This window comes from Paramormyrops kingsleyae, chromosome 23 (assembly GCF_048594095.1).
Source record: "Paramormyrops kingsleyae isolate MSU_618 chromosome 23, PKINGS_0.4, whole genome shotgun sequence".
NCBI lineage: Eukaryota > Metazoa > Chordata > Actinopteri > Osteoglossiformes > Mormyridae > Paramormyrops > Paramormyrops kingsleyae.
The window spans coordinates 22,032,288-22,048,544 of record NC_132819.1 but is presented as its reverse complement, the minus strand read 5'-3'; the positions used below and the strand labels follow the sequence as shown (position 1 = coordinate 22,048,544).

General features: G+C 41.0%; 2 protein-coding genes across 3 annotated transcripts; both read right to left on the bottom strand.

Moving 5' to 3' along the window:
- Positions 1–1,112: 1,112 nt before the first annotated feature.
- Positions 1,113–6,277, bottom strand: LOC140581887 (sodium-dependent neutral amino acid transporter B(0)AT1-like). Of its 2 annotated transcripts, none has more exons than XM_072705647.1 (12): positions 6,023–6,277; positions 4,872–5,012; positions 4,603–4,740; positions 4,313–4,494; positions 4,105–4,215; positions 3,894–4,006; positions 3,631–3,759; positions 3,038–3,194; positions 2,507–2,711; positions 2,146–2,305; positions 1,819–1,981; positions 1,113–1,475 (listed from the first exon to the last, which is right to left on the bottom strand). In XM_072705647.1, the coding sequence occupies exons 1-12, from the start codon at positions 6,219–6,221 to the stop codon at positions 1,239–1,241; spliced, it is 1,935 nt and encodes a 644-aa protein (XP_072561748.1). In that variant the 5' UTR covers positions 6,222–6,277; the 3' UTR covers positions 1,113–1,238. The 2 variants fall into 2 exon arrangements, with proteins under 2 accessions (XP_072561748.1, XP_072561749.1); XM_072705648.1 differs by lacking the exon at positions 6,023–6,277 and adding an exon at positions 5,170–5,237.
- An 856-nt stretch (positions 6,278–7,133) lies between these two features.
- On the bottom strand, positions 7,134–15,459 carry LOC140581925 (sodium-dependent neutral amino acid transporter B(0)AT1-like). Its single transcript, XM_072705801.1, has 12 exons — positions 15,182–15,459; positions 14,136–14,276; positions 13,638–13,775; positions 13,017–13,198; positions 12,798–12,908; positions 12,519–12,631; positions 12,271–12,399; positions 11,815–11,971; positions 10,168–10,372; positions 9,906–10,065; positions 9,337–9,499; positions 7,134–8,803 (listed from the first exon to the last, which is right to left on the bottom strand). Exons 1-12 carry the CDS (start codon positions 15,378–15,380, stop codon positions 8,600–8,602), a joined length of 1,902 nt encoding a protein of 633 aa, XP_072561902.1. The 5' UTR covers positions 15,381–15,459; the 3' UTR covers positions 7,134–8,599.
- Positions 15,460–16,257: the final 798 nt, after the last annotated feature.

The window sequence follows — 16,257 nt, the reverse complement described above, 5'->3', positions numbered from 1 at the left end:
CAATCGAACACATACATGCAGAGCTAAATCCATTCCAAACCACATTATCTGGGTAGACCGATTGAGTGATTTAGTGTGATTTCAGGTGGACTAACATGTTACATGTGTTTTAAAAGACCGGTTGGAGTCCGACTAACACTAATTTAATTTTTCTTTGTCATGTAAACATATTGACTGCACTTCAGTTGATGTTTGTGTATGTTTTAATGTATCATAAAACTGCAAAATGCATAACAACTACCACATTAATGCAAGTGAATATAATGGTCTTAGCACTTAGAATGTTCAGTGCCAAAATGTTGTCAATTTATGAAAACCTGTAGATACTGTATAACTTTACATCTTGTGTCAGTAGTACACATATGAGTCCTCTCTCTGCAATATGAGTACTCTCTCTGCTATATGAGTCATCTCTCTGCTGTACAAGTCCTATATACAAGTCCTGCTATATGAGTCCTCTCTCTGCTCAGAGAGTCTCATAGCATTCTCTGCAGCAGAGTGATGACTCATATAGCAGAGAGAGGACTCATATAGTACTCATATGAGTACTCTCTGCAATATGAGTACTCTCTCTGCTATATCAGTCATCTCTCTCTGCTATGAGTCATCACTGTGCTGTACGAGTCCTCTCTCTGCTCAGAGAGTCTCATAGCAGTCTCTGCAGCAGAGAGATGACTCATATAGCAGAGAGAGGACTCACATAGTACTCATATGAATACTCTCTCTGCAGTATGAGTACTCTCTCTGCTATATGAGTCATCTCTCTGCTGTACAAGTCCTATATACAAGTCCTGCTATATGAGTCCTCTCTCTGCTGTACAAGTCCTCTCTCTGCTCAGAGAGTCTCATAGCAGTCTCTGCAGCAGAGAGATGACTCATATAGCAGAGAGAGGACTCATATAGTACTCATATGAGTACTCTCTCTGCTATGAGTCATCACTGTGCTGTACGAGTCCTCTCTCTGCTCAGAGAGTCTCATAGTCTCTGCAGCAGAGAGATTACTCATAATTGTTATTTCATCTTTCAAAACCAACACTCTGATAACGGTTAATCAATGTGACGAGACAACGTTGTAACAACATGTTCACAACACAAAATGCCTGCTGGGTCAATACAGTTAAAATATTTATTCCACTAACGCTCCAAATAATTAACTGCCTAGATATTGATACTGATAAATGATATTGCACCTGTCCAGTTTATAAGTATGGACTCTGGCTGATTGACGATAAAACTTCCTAAAACTGCTGTTGAATGGAATCGGTGGTCATTTTCTGGTGTTTAGTGTCTTTTTCTGACTTTGTGAGAGTCACGATATCAGCTTTCTGGTCATCATCTTTCCTTTTCATGAAGTTCCACAGAAGTTTAATGGTTGCAACAAATGGTACCGTAAGGCTCGGTACGCCGGCCAAGATGAGTATTATAAGGTGGACCCAGTGAGGGTAAGTCCGTTTTAGCATGGTGGGGAAATTTTCCTGTGAATAAAAGCATACAGCAATGTATTTAGTCGATATTACTGATTATTAACTAATTCCATATGAATAGTAGCCTCGCCCAGTCTGACTACAGACAGTTCACAGGTTACGAACAAGATCCGTTCCCTAATGTTGTCTTTAAGTCGAATTTGTAGGTAAGTCAGGAAAATAATAATACAGCCCTTAATAATAATAATAAATTCATATATACGTGATACCAATCATAGTATTTAACCCAAATTTTGAATAAAATAAACTTTATAGCAATCCGTTTGTAAGTACGCGTTTCCATAAGTATCGTAAGCCGGGAGACCGCTTGTATTTTCCTAAGTGTCATACATACTGAGGCTGGATCCCAGACGATGTAGGTGAACTCCACACTGAGCTTGGTGATGAGGTAGAACACGAAAATGACCAGCACGATGAGGGGACTTATGAGCCGCCACGTCGCCTGCCAGAAGATGTTGGGCTTGTGTCCAATCATGAACTCAATGTCTCTGTTAAACCTGTCAGGAAAGTGGCAACAACTAAGTCAGATGTGGCCCCCTCAGTGATGATGAGTGGTAATGTCTCTGATTCATAGCTGTAATGAGTTAGACGGGGTCTTTATCTGTTTGGCAATTCTTGTTGTGGTTATGCAGAGATGTTTGCCTAATGTGTTGCGACCCACCTGTCTATTCCGTAGATGTAAACCACAGACACCATCTCGCAGAACGCGATGATCAGTAATGGGATAGAACCAGCAAAGCTGTCAAACAGAGCCAGCCAGTAGTTACCGGACCTCTGCACAAATATCACGGCTATGATGAAGGAGACCAGACATACTGAACCTAGAACAGACAGAATTATATTATAGACATCCACCCATTCAACCATCCATCTTAAAATCACTTTTAAGGTGTTACAAATGCATTCACAAAATATGTTTTAATTTTTGTGGATTTTGATCTGTTTTATAGTATTAGACAGGTCCTCTTCTGGAGATCAAAACAATTTATTCCAGCTGATGATGATTATATAAGTTTACATACCTGTAAGTACCTCCTTGGGCCAATTTTTAGGAAAGATTTTGAGGTCCTGCAGGGGTGCGACCACACCCTCCATGTTGCCGAACATGGTGGACAACCCCAGACAGAAGAGCATGATGAAGAAGAGGATGGACCACAGTGGAGAAAACGGCATCTTGGTGATGGCCTCTGTGAAGACGATAAAGGCCAGACCGGTGCCCTCGACACCCTAAGAGAACGACAGATGTCCTCAAACTAGAATCCAATAAAATACTGCATACCTTGAGTTTTTTTGAATATTTAGAAACCGAAATCCACTAATTTCCAGAAGATGACTTTTCTGGAAATTACTTACATTTGATTAAGGCTGCAATACCAAAAACAAGATGGAGGGTGTGGTCAAGATTTTTAGGTGTTACTTCTAAATTCTTTTTTCAACAATAGGATAATCACACACAAAATAGGTACAACATCGAATAGTTTCATTTGACTTGGAATGAAGTTTCCATATATGTAATGAAAGACTGGATTTATTGGTTATATGGCAATAGGTACCTCATTAAGAAATGTCTTCATATTACAAGTCTTCAGTTTCAGACCTTGGATGACCTGTGGAGATGTGCTGTTAAGATTCTGTAGAGTGGTTTCATAATTATGTTTTGTGATGATGCCTTCAGGTAGATTGAAAGCATTCATCAGTGAAATGATGTTTCTGGGAAAGCAAAACAGGTGAATCACAATGAAATTTAAAATGTTTAGTCATCTCGTTATAAATCATTATTGTAACCTTTGATCTTTGTTAGCTGTCTATTCCTATCTCTTATGTTAAATGGGTCGGTGCCGACCCGGGTCTTAAATCAGCCATAAAATACCCTCAAAACAATTATTTATCAAACAATTTGTTTCTTACCTCTTTGTTTGTGCATTGTAAACTTACAAAGGGTCGATGCCGACCCTAACATGATAGCATGGTTAAGCTGTAACATGACTGCATGTGATACTGAATGTGCTTAGTCCCTGTGGATAGTGTGCCCCATCCTTGTGTCCTGTGCTGTGTGAGATAAGCTTCAGGCTACTCTCTGATGCCGACCAGGACGAGCACTTAGAAGATAGGTGGATGGATGGACTTTGATCCTGAGAACATGTACCTTCCAAAACAGTCTTCATATTTCTCTGTGGCGCGGAAGCCAATGATGGAGTAGATGACAGTAGCTGAGTAAACAGATGTGAGACCGTTGATCACTGAAAGAGTCACAGCGTCACGTTCACAGTTGTTGCTGGAGGGAAAAAATGAATAAAAATGTTGCATATGTTAGTAGTATACGGCACCAAGTATTATATTGTAAAATGAGCATCTGCATCTGTCATGGGAATCAGGCCTAGACAAAATCTTGTAGTCATGGATACATACTGGACTGGGTTATAGCTGGAGAAGGAGATCAGACCCCCCCAAGCTAGTCCAAATGAATAAAAGACCTGGGCACCAGCATCCAGCCAGGTAGTTGGATTCATGAGTTCGTCCATCTAAATGAACAGAAACACAAATACACCTGGTTTTACGTCAAAGAAATGTAGCTAGATTTTTCATAAGCAGTTAAAATTGGGAGAGAAGCAGTTCTCACATTTGGGGTGAAGAGGAACTTGATGCCACTCAGAGAGCCTTTGAGGGTCAAACCTCTCAACAGGAAGATGGTGAGCACGACGTAGGGAAGGGAGGAAGTCACGTACACAGCCTGAGGAGAGGGCGGGACGATCAAGACTCACATTCTTAATCTGTACGTCCAGGTCACTCACACAGTAGCCTGTACCTTGTTTTAATGGGAGCCCTACCTTGCCAGTGGTCTCGATGCCCCTGATGCAGCAGACATAGAGCACAGTCCAGGCACATATCAGGCACAGGACCATCCACCACTGCAGGCCCCCAGAATCCTCTATGGCTGTTGAGATATTGAGGGTCTCCCGGTACCAGAAGTAATCCATTGGGGAGCTCCTGGCGCACTCTGACACCAGGCCTGCAGGGGGCGACATTCATGCTTTTTGGGTTTTTGGATATCTAAGAACCAAATATGAATGTGAACATTATCACCAGTTTTTCTTAAACCAGTATTGTAATACTGCACCTGTTTTGTTTTCATTGATAGGACATTGACTCCATGGCAGCGGCTCCTGGAAGGAGTTGAAGAAGTACCACATGACCCAGGCAATGATGGTGTTGTAGTACAGTCCAACCAGGAAGGAGACAAACATGGATGCGATTCCTGTTGGGGACATCAACAGAAATGTGGTTTCTTTTGTGTTTATGAGAAATAAAATGTTATGGTCTTGTATGTATTTTTATTTTGACACACAACACTGGTGGATTGATGGATGGCCGGAAGGACGGACTCACCCACACCGGTGAGGTAGGGATGAATGGCCGTCCAGACCCCCACGCTGCCCTTCCTGAGTCGCTGGCCGATGGCAAACTCCAGGTGCAGCAGGGGGATTCCCTCCAGGACCAGCAGGATCAGGAACGGGATCATGAACGCACCTGGGAACAAAGATAATCATGATAAAAAAAAATAAGGCAATTCAACTCACCGAGTAATATCTCTGCGAAAAATATCTCTGTAAATGCAAAAAACATATAATATGGTTTGTGAAAACAAAAATATAAATTTTCAACAAGGTACTTCACTTAATAATACCTGGCGGGTCAGTTTCTGTCACATGCATTCTTCTGCACGTAAGATAAGATACTCTCATCCATTTCTTGCTTATTAGTAATGAACCTTTGACCATATTTTTTTCTCTTTTCTCCACACTTGGTCTCACACTGACTGCTCTTTTGTCCTCTGTGGTGAACATTATCAGGATTATTGTCATCCTAACTTCCAGTTAGTTATTAACTAGCGGTGTTATTTTTAGAGCTTCGTTAAATTAGATGTCATTGTTATTTACATGGATCATTGATCATGAAATAACCACCATGATCATGCACGGACAAGACAAAATGTTCTTGAAAAATGCTATCTATGGAGTTACCTGTTTCACAAAGCGGGATTTATTTCTTAGCCAGATAACTTGTCGGATTTAAGGTAGCCGGGGCTATATGTAAGTGAATGAAGATGAAGTGCATTTAAACTACGGTACCTTAAATCAGACAAGTCATCTGGCTAAGCAAGTAATTTGGCTTCATGAAACAGGCCCCTGGAGTGAAATCAACATGATGGAAGATGCTTTATTGTTGTTGTTATTATTATTATTATTATTAAGGGTCCAAAGCATGAAATGCTTATGGACCATTATTGTTGTTGTTGTTGTTGTTGTTATTAGTATTGTCAATAATAATACAAATAATATTAATAATAATAATGAGTAACACTTTACTCATTAACACTTTACTACTTTAAAAAATGTGTGCATTCGATTTATGTATTAGAAAGATAAGAATGAAAAGTTTATTTTAAAAAGTACCAGAGTATCATGCCTCAGCTTTATATGAAACATGAAGAACACCCCCCCCCCCCCCCCCCCCAAACACACACAAAACCTTCCTACCTCCTCCGTGACTCTGGCACAGGTAGGGGAATCTCCAGACGTTACCCAGACCCACACAGAAGCCCACACAGGTCAGCATGTACTGAGCCTTATTGTCCCATTTCGGTCTGTCCCCAGCCTCCTCCACCTCCATCTTCTCCAGCTCCTGGTGGGACGGGATCCGCTCCTCCAGACCTGGGTTGGGCAGCTGCAGCTTCATGGTTCCTGGGGATCTCCTGGTGCAGAAGGTGATGGTTACCTGCCTCACTCGGTGTCACTCTGAGTGGGAGTGCGGAGCCCCTCTGTATTTATAGTGACCTTTAGCACCTAAACTCCCCCCCCCCCCCACCCAGAAAACTTGTGCATTCATTACTAAGGAATTGTGGACCATCAGCAGTATTAATGTGACAGACAAGCATAAATAATAATTAATTACTCAAGTGGAACATTGTTGCCATCAGCAAATGGCAACACAAAAACTTTTTTTTAAATCATCTTTCGGTCTTAAACCCAGTACTTGATCCTGTTAGATTTTTCAGGGTACAAATGGCATGATGTTTCTCAGCCATTTTCTCTATATGTGGTTCAATACACAAAGCTAAGTAATATTAATGAAGTTACTAATTTACATGCAATCATTGAGTGAAGGTGGGATTCAAGTCTCCAATCATATGCTAACCAATGAGCCATATGCTATCTAGTTCTAGTTTGAAATATTGAAATAAATTTTCAAGCATTCAGTTCTGACTTTCCTTTCACCTTTCACTTTCTCACCTCTGTACATTCATCTAACTTCGGGTGAGCAGATAATCCATGAGGACCTTTTGAGCTACTTCAGATTTTACAAACTACTTTAAAACTGAAAAGTGTTGGCTAAATAGTTCAGTTCTTCTTGTGCTTTGACTGGTTGGTTTCCTTGATTGAAAGACTCATCCAGCGGTTTCACATTAACATTAGTGACACGTGCATGATTACCGGAGACTGACCAATCAGCACACAGCAAGATCTCGGTGCTTAAGTGAAATCTATGTATATTTAATTGAAATGGTAGTTTACAAATTCTGTCTTAGCTCATAGCTTATCTGTCACCCTAGCTAAATGGAATAACAAAAGGTGGGATAGACAAACTAAACACAGAGAACTTCAAAGAATTTATTTTTAAAAATGCATGAGGTTACATTTAGAACTTAGAATCTAATAACCAATCAAGCTTCCTCCAGTGAATAGTCTTTCTTGTCCACCCTATCATATTCATTGTCTTTTAGTTTCTGGCCGCTGAGGCAATAAAAGTCACCTGAGCCACGCCCCCTTTGTGTCTCTGACATCAATCACCTCAAACCCTCTTACCAACCAATCAGAGATTTCCAGCAGTTCCACCCACATATAGTAGCTTGGACAGAAAATGGGTACAATGCAGTTTCCTATTGCAATCCATCCAAAATTAAATATGGTAACAGCTGAGATATAAAAAATATTTTCGGTATAAAAAATGCTTGTATGCCTTTTTTAAATACAGCACATCTTTATGCCTTATACAGTAATTTTGTTGCTTCTATTGTTCAAGTAACTAAATAGCACTGACAGTCAGAGACAGAACGTTCAGGTTCAGGAAGTACATACAGTATCCTGACCAAGATTTTGTTTCAACCAACCAGTTGAGTATAAAGTGTCACATTCTGTCTGGATTTGTCCTTTCTGGACCTGAACTTTCCATCTCTGCTGACAGTAAATATATTTATTTAATTATGTTGCTGGTTATAGTTCACATTGTATATTATATACATTTCTGCATATTTTGTGATGAAAGGTTACAAGAAACACAACAGTGTATGTTTTTTTTTTTTTTAAAGTGAATAGTCAGTATGATATTTAAAATAATGTATTTAGGTATTATTAAATATATATGCATAATTTTGCTATTTTAGCAAATAGTTAAGGTTAAACATGCCACATTTTATAATTTAACATTTTTAATACAAAGCAAAAACTTTTTCTACCCCATAATGTTATCATGTGTTTGGTTATTTTCATTGCCTTTTAAGTTGAAGTTTAAATTTACAGCCATCAAGCATGATTCATGCCTTAATGTGTTTGTAAAACATAAATGCTTGTGTGTGTAATAGTCTTACCAAATTACTGAGGTATTCATTAAGCAAAGGTATCATGTTCAGATCGCACAGGACCTATTAACTGATGTAACATTGGCTGTACATGTTTATGTCTTAGTGAATCAATAGTAAAAATGTTATTCTAAGTTATCCTTTGGATGGTGGCACTGGAAGTGTGTCTTGTGCACTTGGTTTAAATTATAACTAAATTACAGATTTCCCTTCCCTTACATTGAATTCCGCTCATAAACAATGTGACGTCCAGGTGCACAGGAGTTTCTCTATTGGCTTGAACATATTTGTAATTATATTTTACGTTTAAAAACTGGCTTCCCTGAGTTTGAAACTCATGCTGTCATCTGTGAGTCCATGGCTCAGTTGTCAAGGCTCAGCCTCAATGTGGAAGATTATCGATCAAAAAAAAAAAAAAAACAGACAAAGCTCAACAATTTTGTATTACGCAGTCTTCCTTTGAAAGTGTCTTCAGTGTTCATTTTTCTATCATTTCTATTCTGGCAGAGATGGTGGTGACTTCCTTGGTCTTGAATTCCTGACTTGCATTCTTTCTGGAATTCCTGATGAATTTGAAGACAGCCACACAAGGGACAGCAAGACTGGGTAATCCGGCTAAGAGGAATATTATAACGTAGATCCAATTTGGGTAATGTGTCTCTGCCAGAGTCGGGAAGTTCTTCTGCAAAGATTTGAAAGAAATTTAGTAATAGGTCAGTTATTAATTTCCGTACATGGAACTGTGTTGATGCTTGATGTTCTGGGGAGAGAAGCTGTCCTAGACATTCGGTCATATGCCTCTTAATGACCAGGATACGCCCTGAGAGAAGCGTCGTTAGGTAATTTCGTCACTGTGTGTACATCACAGTGCGCTTACACATACCTACATGGTATAGCCTACTGTTTTACATGACTTATTTTTTTTTTAAGTAGAAAGAGTACATGCTAAAATAACGATTAAAATACGGTATTATGAGGGTGAGTAATTGTGACAGACATTAAAGATCTGACAGTTGACTACAAGTAAGGGATATTTTTAAATCCCTTCATTGATGCATAATGGAGATTCTTAAGGTATGCCCCTGCTAATCCACTTCAACAGACTGCAAGTCGTATCGTGTAGCTCAATAGAGCTTGGTGCCAGACGTAGGCCTGACATATATGTGATTACTGCCAACCACCATTCACACGGAACCTGACTCCAGTAACACGTACCGATGCTGGATCCCAAGTCTTGTAGATCAGTGTCTCCCTGACTTTGGTGATGAAGTAAAAGAGGAAGATGATTAGCATGATCAATGGGCTGATGACCCTCCATGTTGCCTGCCAGAAGATGTTGGGTTTATGGCCAATCATGAACTCAACGTCCTCGTTGAACCTGCAAAGAAAAAACATTCAGTGTTCTTCAGAGGACTGGCGTCCAAGGAGTCCCCCTTGTGCCCTACATTGCCTTGGATTGTGTCTGACTTTGCTCAGGATAAGCATTTGGATGATGTAGAGGTGGAAAATGTTGCCCGATGTGATGGTTCTTCAAGGATATTTGGAGGGGTGGAAAAATACATAGACTGTCATAGGCTATCCTAGGCTATAGCTTAGAGCCCTGGCAAATATCAGAGCCCCATCCCACCACAGGAAAAATGGAATGGTTAGTCAAACTGGCAACACCTGAGTGTCTATGCTAATGTCAGCCAAGGTCCCCCAGATAAGTTAATCTGCCCCTATATGTTGGCTACAGTTGAAAAATATTGATGAAACCATGAGTATCTACAGCAGTCTTGACCCACCTGTCTATCCCATAGATGTAAACCACAGACACCATCTCGCAGAACGCGATGATCAGTAATGGGATAGAACCAGCAAAGCTGTCAAACAGAGCCAGCCAGTAGTTACCGGACCTCTGCACAAATATCACAGCTATGATGAAGGAGACCAGACACGTCAGACCTGGAACACAGACATAACACTTGCCATTTTTTTCCAGTCACAATCCAAATATTGCCTAATAATAATGAGAAGTGTCATTAAATATTCCTTCAGGGTAGATACCTGTAAATACCTCCTTCGGCCAATTTTTAGGAAAGACTTTGAGGTCCTGCAGGGGTGCAACCACACCCTCCATGTTGCCGAACATGGTGGACAACCCCAGACAGAAGAGCATGATGAAGAAGAGGATGGACCACAGTGGAGAAAATGGCATCTTGGTGATGGCCTCTGTGAAGACGATAAAGGCCAGACCGGTGCCCTCGACACCCTAAGAGAACGACAGATGTCCTCAAACTAGCATCCAATAGAATACTGCATACCTTGAGTTTATTAAATAATTAGCAACTGAAATCTGCTCATTTCCATAAGATGACATGCTTACAATTCATTAAGGCTGCAATACCTAAAACAAAATGGAGACGGTCAAATACAATCAAATACAATCTATAAATATTCATCCATCCATCCATCCATCCATCATCTGCCCTTTATTGGGGTTTCGGGTTGCAGGGGCAGCAGTCTAAGCAGGGACTCCCAGACCTCCCTCTCACCAACCACCTCCTCCAGTTCCAGGGAAATATCAAGGCATTCCCAGACCAATCCAGAGATGTAATCTCTCCAGCCTGTGCTAGGTCTGCCCCGGGGTCTCCTCCCGATTGGATGTGCCCAAGAAAACCTCCCTAGGGAGGCGTCCAGGAGGCATCTTAGATAGATGCCCAAGCCACCTAAACCTGTTTCTTTCAATGTGGAGGAGGAGCGTCTCTGCTTTGAGCTCCTCCAGAACGGCCAAGTTCCTCGCTTCAAAGCTGAGTCCAGACATTCTGAAAACTCATTTCTGACGCTTGTATCCATTATCTCATTCTTTCGGACCCTACCCAAAGCTCATGACCATAAATGACGGTAAGAACTTAGATCAACCGTTACATCGATAGCTTTGTCTTCCAGCTCAACTCTTGCTTAACCACAACAGAATGATACAGTGTCAACATCACTAATGTAAAACTATTTAAAAAAAAATATTTTCTCACCCTGACCTCTTAGGGGCTCCGTAGTAATATATTAATTAATCTAGAACAAATATAGATTAGAAAAGGTTTCCAGAACTATCAATATTTATTGTTTTGAGCTGAACAAATTGAAAAGACAACGTTTAAATACATGCCACCTACTGGACATACCCAATCATCTTGCACATGCGCAGTCAATGCACAAGGTTTCCGCTAGACATAAAAATCTGGGCTACATGCGCAAGAACCGCAGCCATCCGCAGCCAGCCCCTTATGACGATATTTATGTCACGTCCCTTCGTCCTCAACTGAAAGTGGAGTATGAATTGGCCTTCACTCTGGCAACTCACCTATGGACTAATTTGACAACATAGCTCCTATGAAGGTGCACCAACCTCTCTACTATGGCAAGGAGGTGACTCATCGTGGGGCAATCTATTAATAATAGATTTCAAATAAAATGAAGGGCATGGCCATCTTTTATATTTTTAAAGAGACAAAATCAGTCCAGCAGACTAAGAAATCTATATATATTTTTATTATGAGAAATATTTCTTGACAAAATGACCCTTTTCCATAAAAGTAATATCTAAACTAGGAAATATTTTGCACAGAAATTCTGAACCTCATATATACCAGTGAAGTTAGGTTAGAGATGAAACAAGGTTTTGGTTTGAGGGGAAACATTCAGGACAGACTGTACCTCACTGAGAAAGACCTGCATATCACAACTCCTCAGGGTCAGATTCTGAATGGTCTGTGGATGTGTGCTGTTGAATTTATGTAGAGCTTCTGTATAATTATTTTCTGTGATGGCTCCCTCAGGAAGACCAAATGCATTCATCAGCTCCAGAATATTTCTAGAAAAAAAAATATTATCCTCATGAGACCTAGATTTGTTTCCAGGTTGTGTATTGGTTTAGAAAAACTGATAAAAGAAGTGTTGCATTGCAGGGATTTAATGTTTTATGTAAAATATACAGTACATATAAATTATACAGGTTTTGCAGACTTGCTGTGTTTTGCTCACTTTCACTACATTTATGTCTAAACCACATTTCGAAGCATGAAGCCTCACTGTCTAGCTCTTCCTGAACTTCGTCAGTGGAAACCAGTTAATTAACCAATGGGAAGTGGGTTCTTTATGACGGACACTTACTTGCTGAAGCAGTCGCCATACTTCTCAGTGGCACGGAAGCCGATGATGGAGTAGATGACAGTGGCAGAGTAAACGGATGTCAAGCCATTGATCAGTGAAATAATCACAGCATCCTGTTCACAGTTGTTGCTGGGAAACAAAGATATTGACCAATTGTGTGATTCCAAATGATATGTTGTGAATGGGACTTTAATGCCCCATGAAGAATCTTACTTCAACCTGTAGCAAAGCTCAGTGTCATAACTTACTGTACTGAGTTGTAGCTGGAGAAGGAGATGAGACCCCCAAAAGCCAAGGAGAATGAGTAGAAGACCTGGGCTCCAGCATCTAGCCAGGTCGCTGGGTTCGCCAGCTCTTTCAGCTGAACAGGATAAACACAAAGGAATTAAGTCCTTGTGAAAGAGACTTAGACGTAAGAAGGGGGGAACATTTTGCACCACCCCCCCGAGAAATTTCCCAAACTTCCCAATGGTCAGTCATGTTTGCAATCATGAATGGAAATGTCTGAGAAGTCTCAGTGGACTTACATTTGGAGTGAAGAGGAACTTTATCCCGTTTAAAGACCCTTTTAGGGTCAATCCTCTTATCAGGAAGATGGTGATTACCACATACGGCAGGGACGAGGTCACATACACAGCCTGAGGAGAGAGTGAGAGGAGAGTGAGTGGTTTAAACCAGAATGTCAGCTCACTAATTTCACAGGCTATATCTGGTTTGGTTGTTAGACTTGGAGATGGGAGCCCTACCTTGCCAGTGGTCTCGATGCCCCTGATGCAGCAGACATAGAGCACAGTCCAGGCACATATCAGGCACAGGACCAACCACCACTGCAGGCCCCCAGAATCCTCTATGGCTGTTGAGATATTGAGGGTCTCCCGGTACCAGAAGTAATCCACTGGGGAGCTCCTGGCGCACTCTGACACCAGGCCTGCAGGGGGCAGTGCACAGACTTTAATCCAACTAATCTAACTAATAGCGTTAGAAGGTGAGCATTCCATGTAATACTGGGCACACACTTGTGACTGAAATTCAATTCAATTCAATTCAATTCTTTTTTATTGTCATGTGTTCAATGAAATGCTTGCTTGCATGTGCTCCTGCAGACAGTGAACATAGACAACAAGACGGATAGACAACAGGACAACAAGTGAATGTAATGATAAAGTGAATTATAAATAAGTATATAAATAAGACCAGAATCCCAGGAATAAATAGAGACAGAGACAGAAATATACAGTATGTGTGGGTAGCAGTGGAGGTGATACAAGGTTACTGATTATTCATGAGTCTGCAGTTGGGTAGAAATGGTGCATCAGCATCATTCAGGAGAACAAAAAAAACAGCTTCTCTCAGATGATCTTGATTACCTGTCCGGTTCATGTTGACAGGACACTGCGCCCAAGGTAGTGGCTCCTGGAAGGAGTTAAAGAAGTACCACATGACCCAGGCGATGATGGTGTTGTAGTACATTCCAACCAGGAAGGAGACAAACATGGATGCAATACCTGCGAGGTACAAACATTTTTAAGCACATCAGCAGGAAGTAGAGGAAGCTTTGTTTTGGTCAAACTCATACGTTAATTACTTTGGTGAGTACAGAGTTCTCAATTCATTGGCCCTGATTGGATAAGCAAAGCCAGATAGAGATTCTCAAGTGCTGAGATGTTCAGTGCTTACAGATTAGCTGTACATATAAAATGTATGATATGTTTCTCGTTGGTTATTGGTTAGAAGACTAACTTGACGGACTTGATGGACAGGTAGACAGAATGCTCAGAAGTGTCATTTACAAAGAAGTACAGGAACAGAACGAGATCTCATTTTAGATAAAAGTAGTTTACTGCTACTAACACGTTACTACCCACCGATGCCAGTTAAATATGGACTAATGGCTGACCAGACCCCCACGCTGCCCTTCCTGAGTCGCTGGCCGATGGCAAACTCCAGGTGCAGCAGGGGGATTCCCTCCAGGACCAGCAGGATCAGGAACGGGATCATGAACGCGCCTGGGAACAGGTAGAAAGCCAAATTCACCAAGAGAAACAACACTTCTCTGAGTCTGCTGACCAGCTGAGCAGATGGATTTAGGTTCCAGTCTCATGCTTGGGGACTCCTTTCTCCCTGCTATGACAGTGTTAGTTTAAGCATCTCTTTGCTCTTCGCTGAGTGGTGACTGAATGTTTTAGTTTTTTATGGGGATAACCATTCTTAAGAGTCACAAGTAATTGTGCTGTTTATGGCTATAATTTAGCATCCAAAAGGTTGTTGGTTCAAGTCCCAGGAGGCATTTGTGTAATAAGGAGTAAACAATCATCTTGACACAGAATGTATATTCCTACCTGTGTAGAATCGCTGCTTAGGCTGAATATTTACAGTGTTAATAGCGGGGTCTCACCACATCTTGATGAGTGGTTATGGAAGATGGATGGATGGATGGATGGATTGCAGGTTCAGGTACCATTAATTATAACCACTTTTTGTGGTCAGACTCATACCATCCAAACTTAAAGATAATCACTAGAAATCAACCACATTGATTATGGAATGATACGAGCTTTTTAAGCAAAAGTATTGTTTCTATGTCGCAAACAAAACAAGATGTTGTTGTTGTACATGTGGATAACCAGCCGTTGAGTGATATTGGTTGAGGAGGTCATGATCTAACCAAATTATTAATAATCAACAGCTGTTGGCTAATGTGTCCTTTTGGGCTTCCCTTTCAAAGCTCTCCTCCATTTTTCTGTTCTGTTGAATTGTTATTGCAGTCTATTGACACATACAGTAAGAGTCGCTACCGTTATAGTTCCTTAAAATGGGGCATTTAACCAGAAAAGTTTTCGTTTTCCAGACCAAACACCATTTTCTATCATTTTGAGCATTTCATACACCATATTGAAAGTTCCCTTCCTACCTCCTCCATGACTCTGGCACAGGTAGGGGAATCTCCAGACGTTACCCAGACCCACACAGAAGCCCACACAGGTCAGCATGTACTGAGCCTTATTGTCCCATTTGGGTCTGTCCCCAGCCTCCTCCACCTCCATCTTCTCCAGCTCCTGGTGGGACGGGATCCGCTCCTCCAGACCTGGGTTGGGCAGCTGTAGCTTCATGGTTCCTGGGGATCTCCTGCTGCAGAAGGTGATGGTTACCTGCCTCACTCGGCGCCGATGTCACTCTGAGTGGGAATGCGGAGCCCCTCTGTATTTATAGTGACCTTTAGCACCTAGACTACACCCCCCCCCCCCCCATCATGTGTGAATGACCGTAAGAATCTGTAAAAGGCCAGTAAGGAATTGTGGTTCATCAGCAGAATCGAAGAGCTACAGTCACAGACAAACGGATAATAATTAATTGATTTTGGAGACGAACAAGAGAACAAAATCTTCCACTGTGAGGGAATTTCATCCATACTTCTTTACGGTGGTAACAGTTGTGGGCAAAACACCTCAGTGAGCTACCAGAATGCAGAGAGGTTTGTTTGTGTTTCCTTTCATTCGTGCTTTAGTTGGGTTTCAGAAAAGTGCATTATGAGTGGAAACTTGTAAACTCTTGTTTTTGTAAACACATTCCCCTAGTCCTTTGCTGAGATATAATACCTCAGATGGAGACACAGGAAATCAAACCATGAGAAAACCATTTTTTGAATTTGATTTAATTTCTGATTAAATGTGATACCCTAGTCGTTAAATCTTCACAACCCAGGCCAGATTTCCATCCTGATATACTAGCAACAGGACTAAAGAGTGACATTTCCTGGTAAATTCCAAGTAGGTGGAAGAACTGAAGTTCTCGCATCCTCAGCACAATAACTTGAATATATGAATAATAGAAGTTTGGGGGATTGTTTCCATTTAGATGATTCCAAAAAATATATATAATTGGTCCTCAAATGAGTATTTATAGACTCAGAGACCATGGCAGCTTCTACTCATGCCATCCAATCTTCATTTCTTCTCCAAATCATCTCCTCCTGTTTTCCTCTTCATG

Excerpts from the sequence above, each read along its gene's own strand:
- LOC140581887 (XM_072705647.1), bottom strand. The coding sequence starts at position 6,221 with ATGAAGCTGCAGCTGCCCAACCCAGGTCTGGAGGAGCGGATCCCGTCC. Across the intron at positions 4,007-4,104 it reads AGTTCCTCTTCACCCCAAAT|ATGGACGAACTCATGAATCC; the intron begins GTGAGAACTGCT and ends CTGTTCATTTAG. Across the intron at positions 2,306-2,506 it reads GCCCAAGGAGGTACTTACAG|GTTCAGTATGTCTGGTCTCC; the intron begins GTATGTAAACTT and ends TGTCTGTTCTAG.
- LOC140581925 (XM_072705801.1), bottom strand. The coding sequence starts at position 15,380 with ATGAAGCTACAGCTGCCCAACCCAGGTCTGGAGGAGCGGATCCCGTCC. Across the intron at positions 12,632-12,797 it reads AGTTCCTCTTCACTCCAAAT|CTGAAAGAGCTGGCGAACCC; the intron begins GTAAGTCCACTG and ends TATCCTGTTCAG. Across the intron at positions 10,066-10,167 it reads GCCGAAGGAGGTATTTACAG|GTCTGACGTGTCTGGTCTCC; the intron begins GTATCTACCCTG and ends TCTGTGTTCCAG.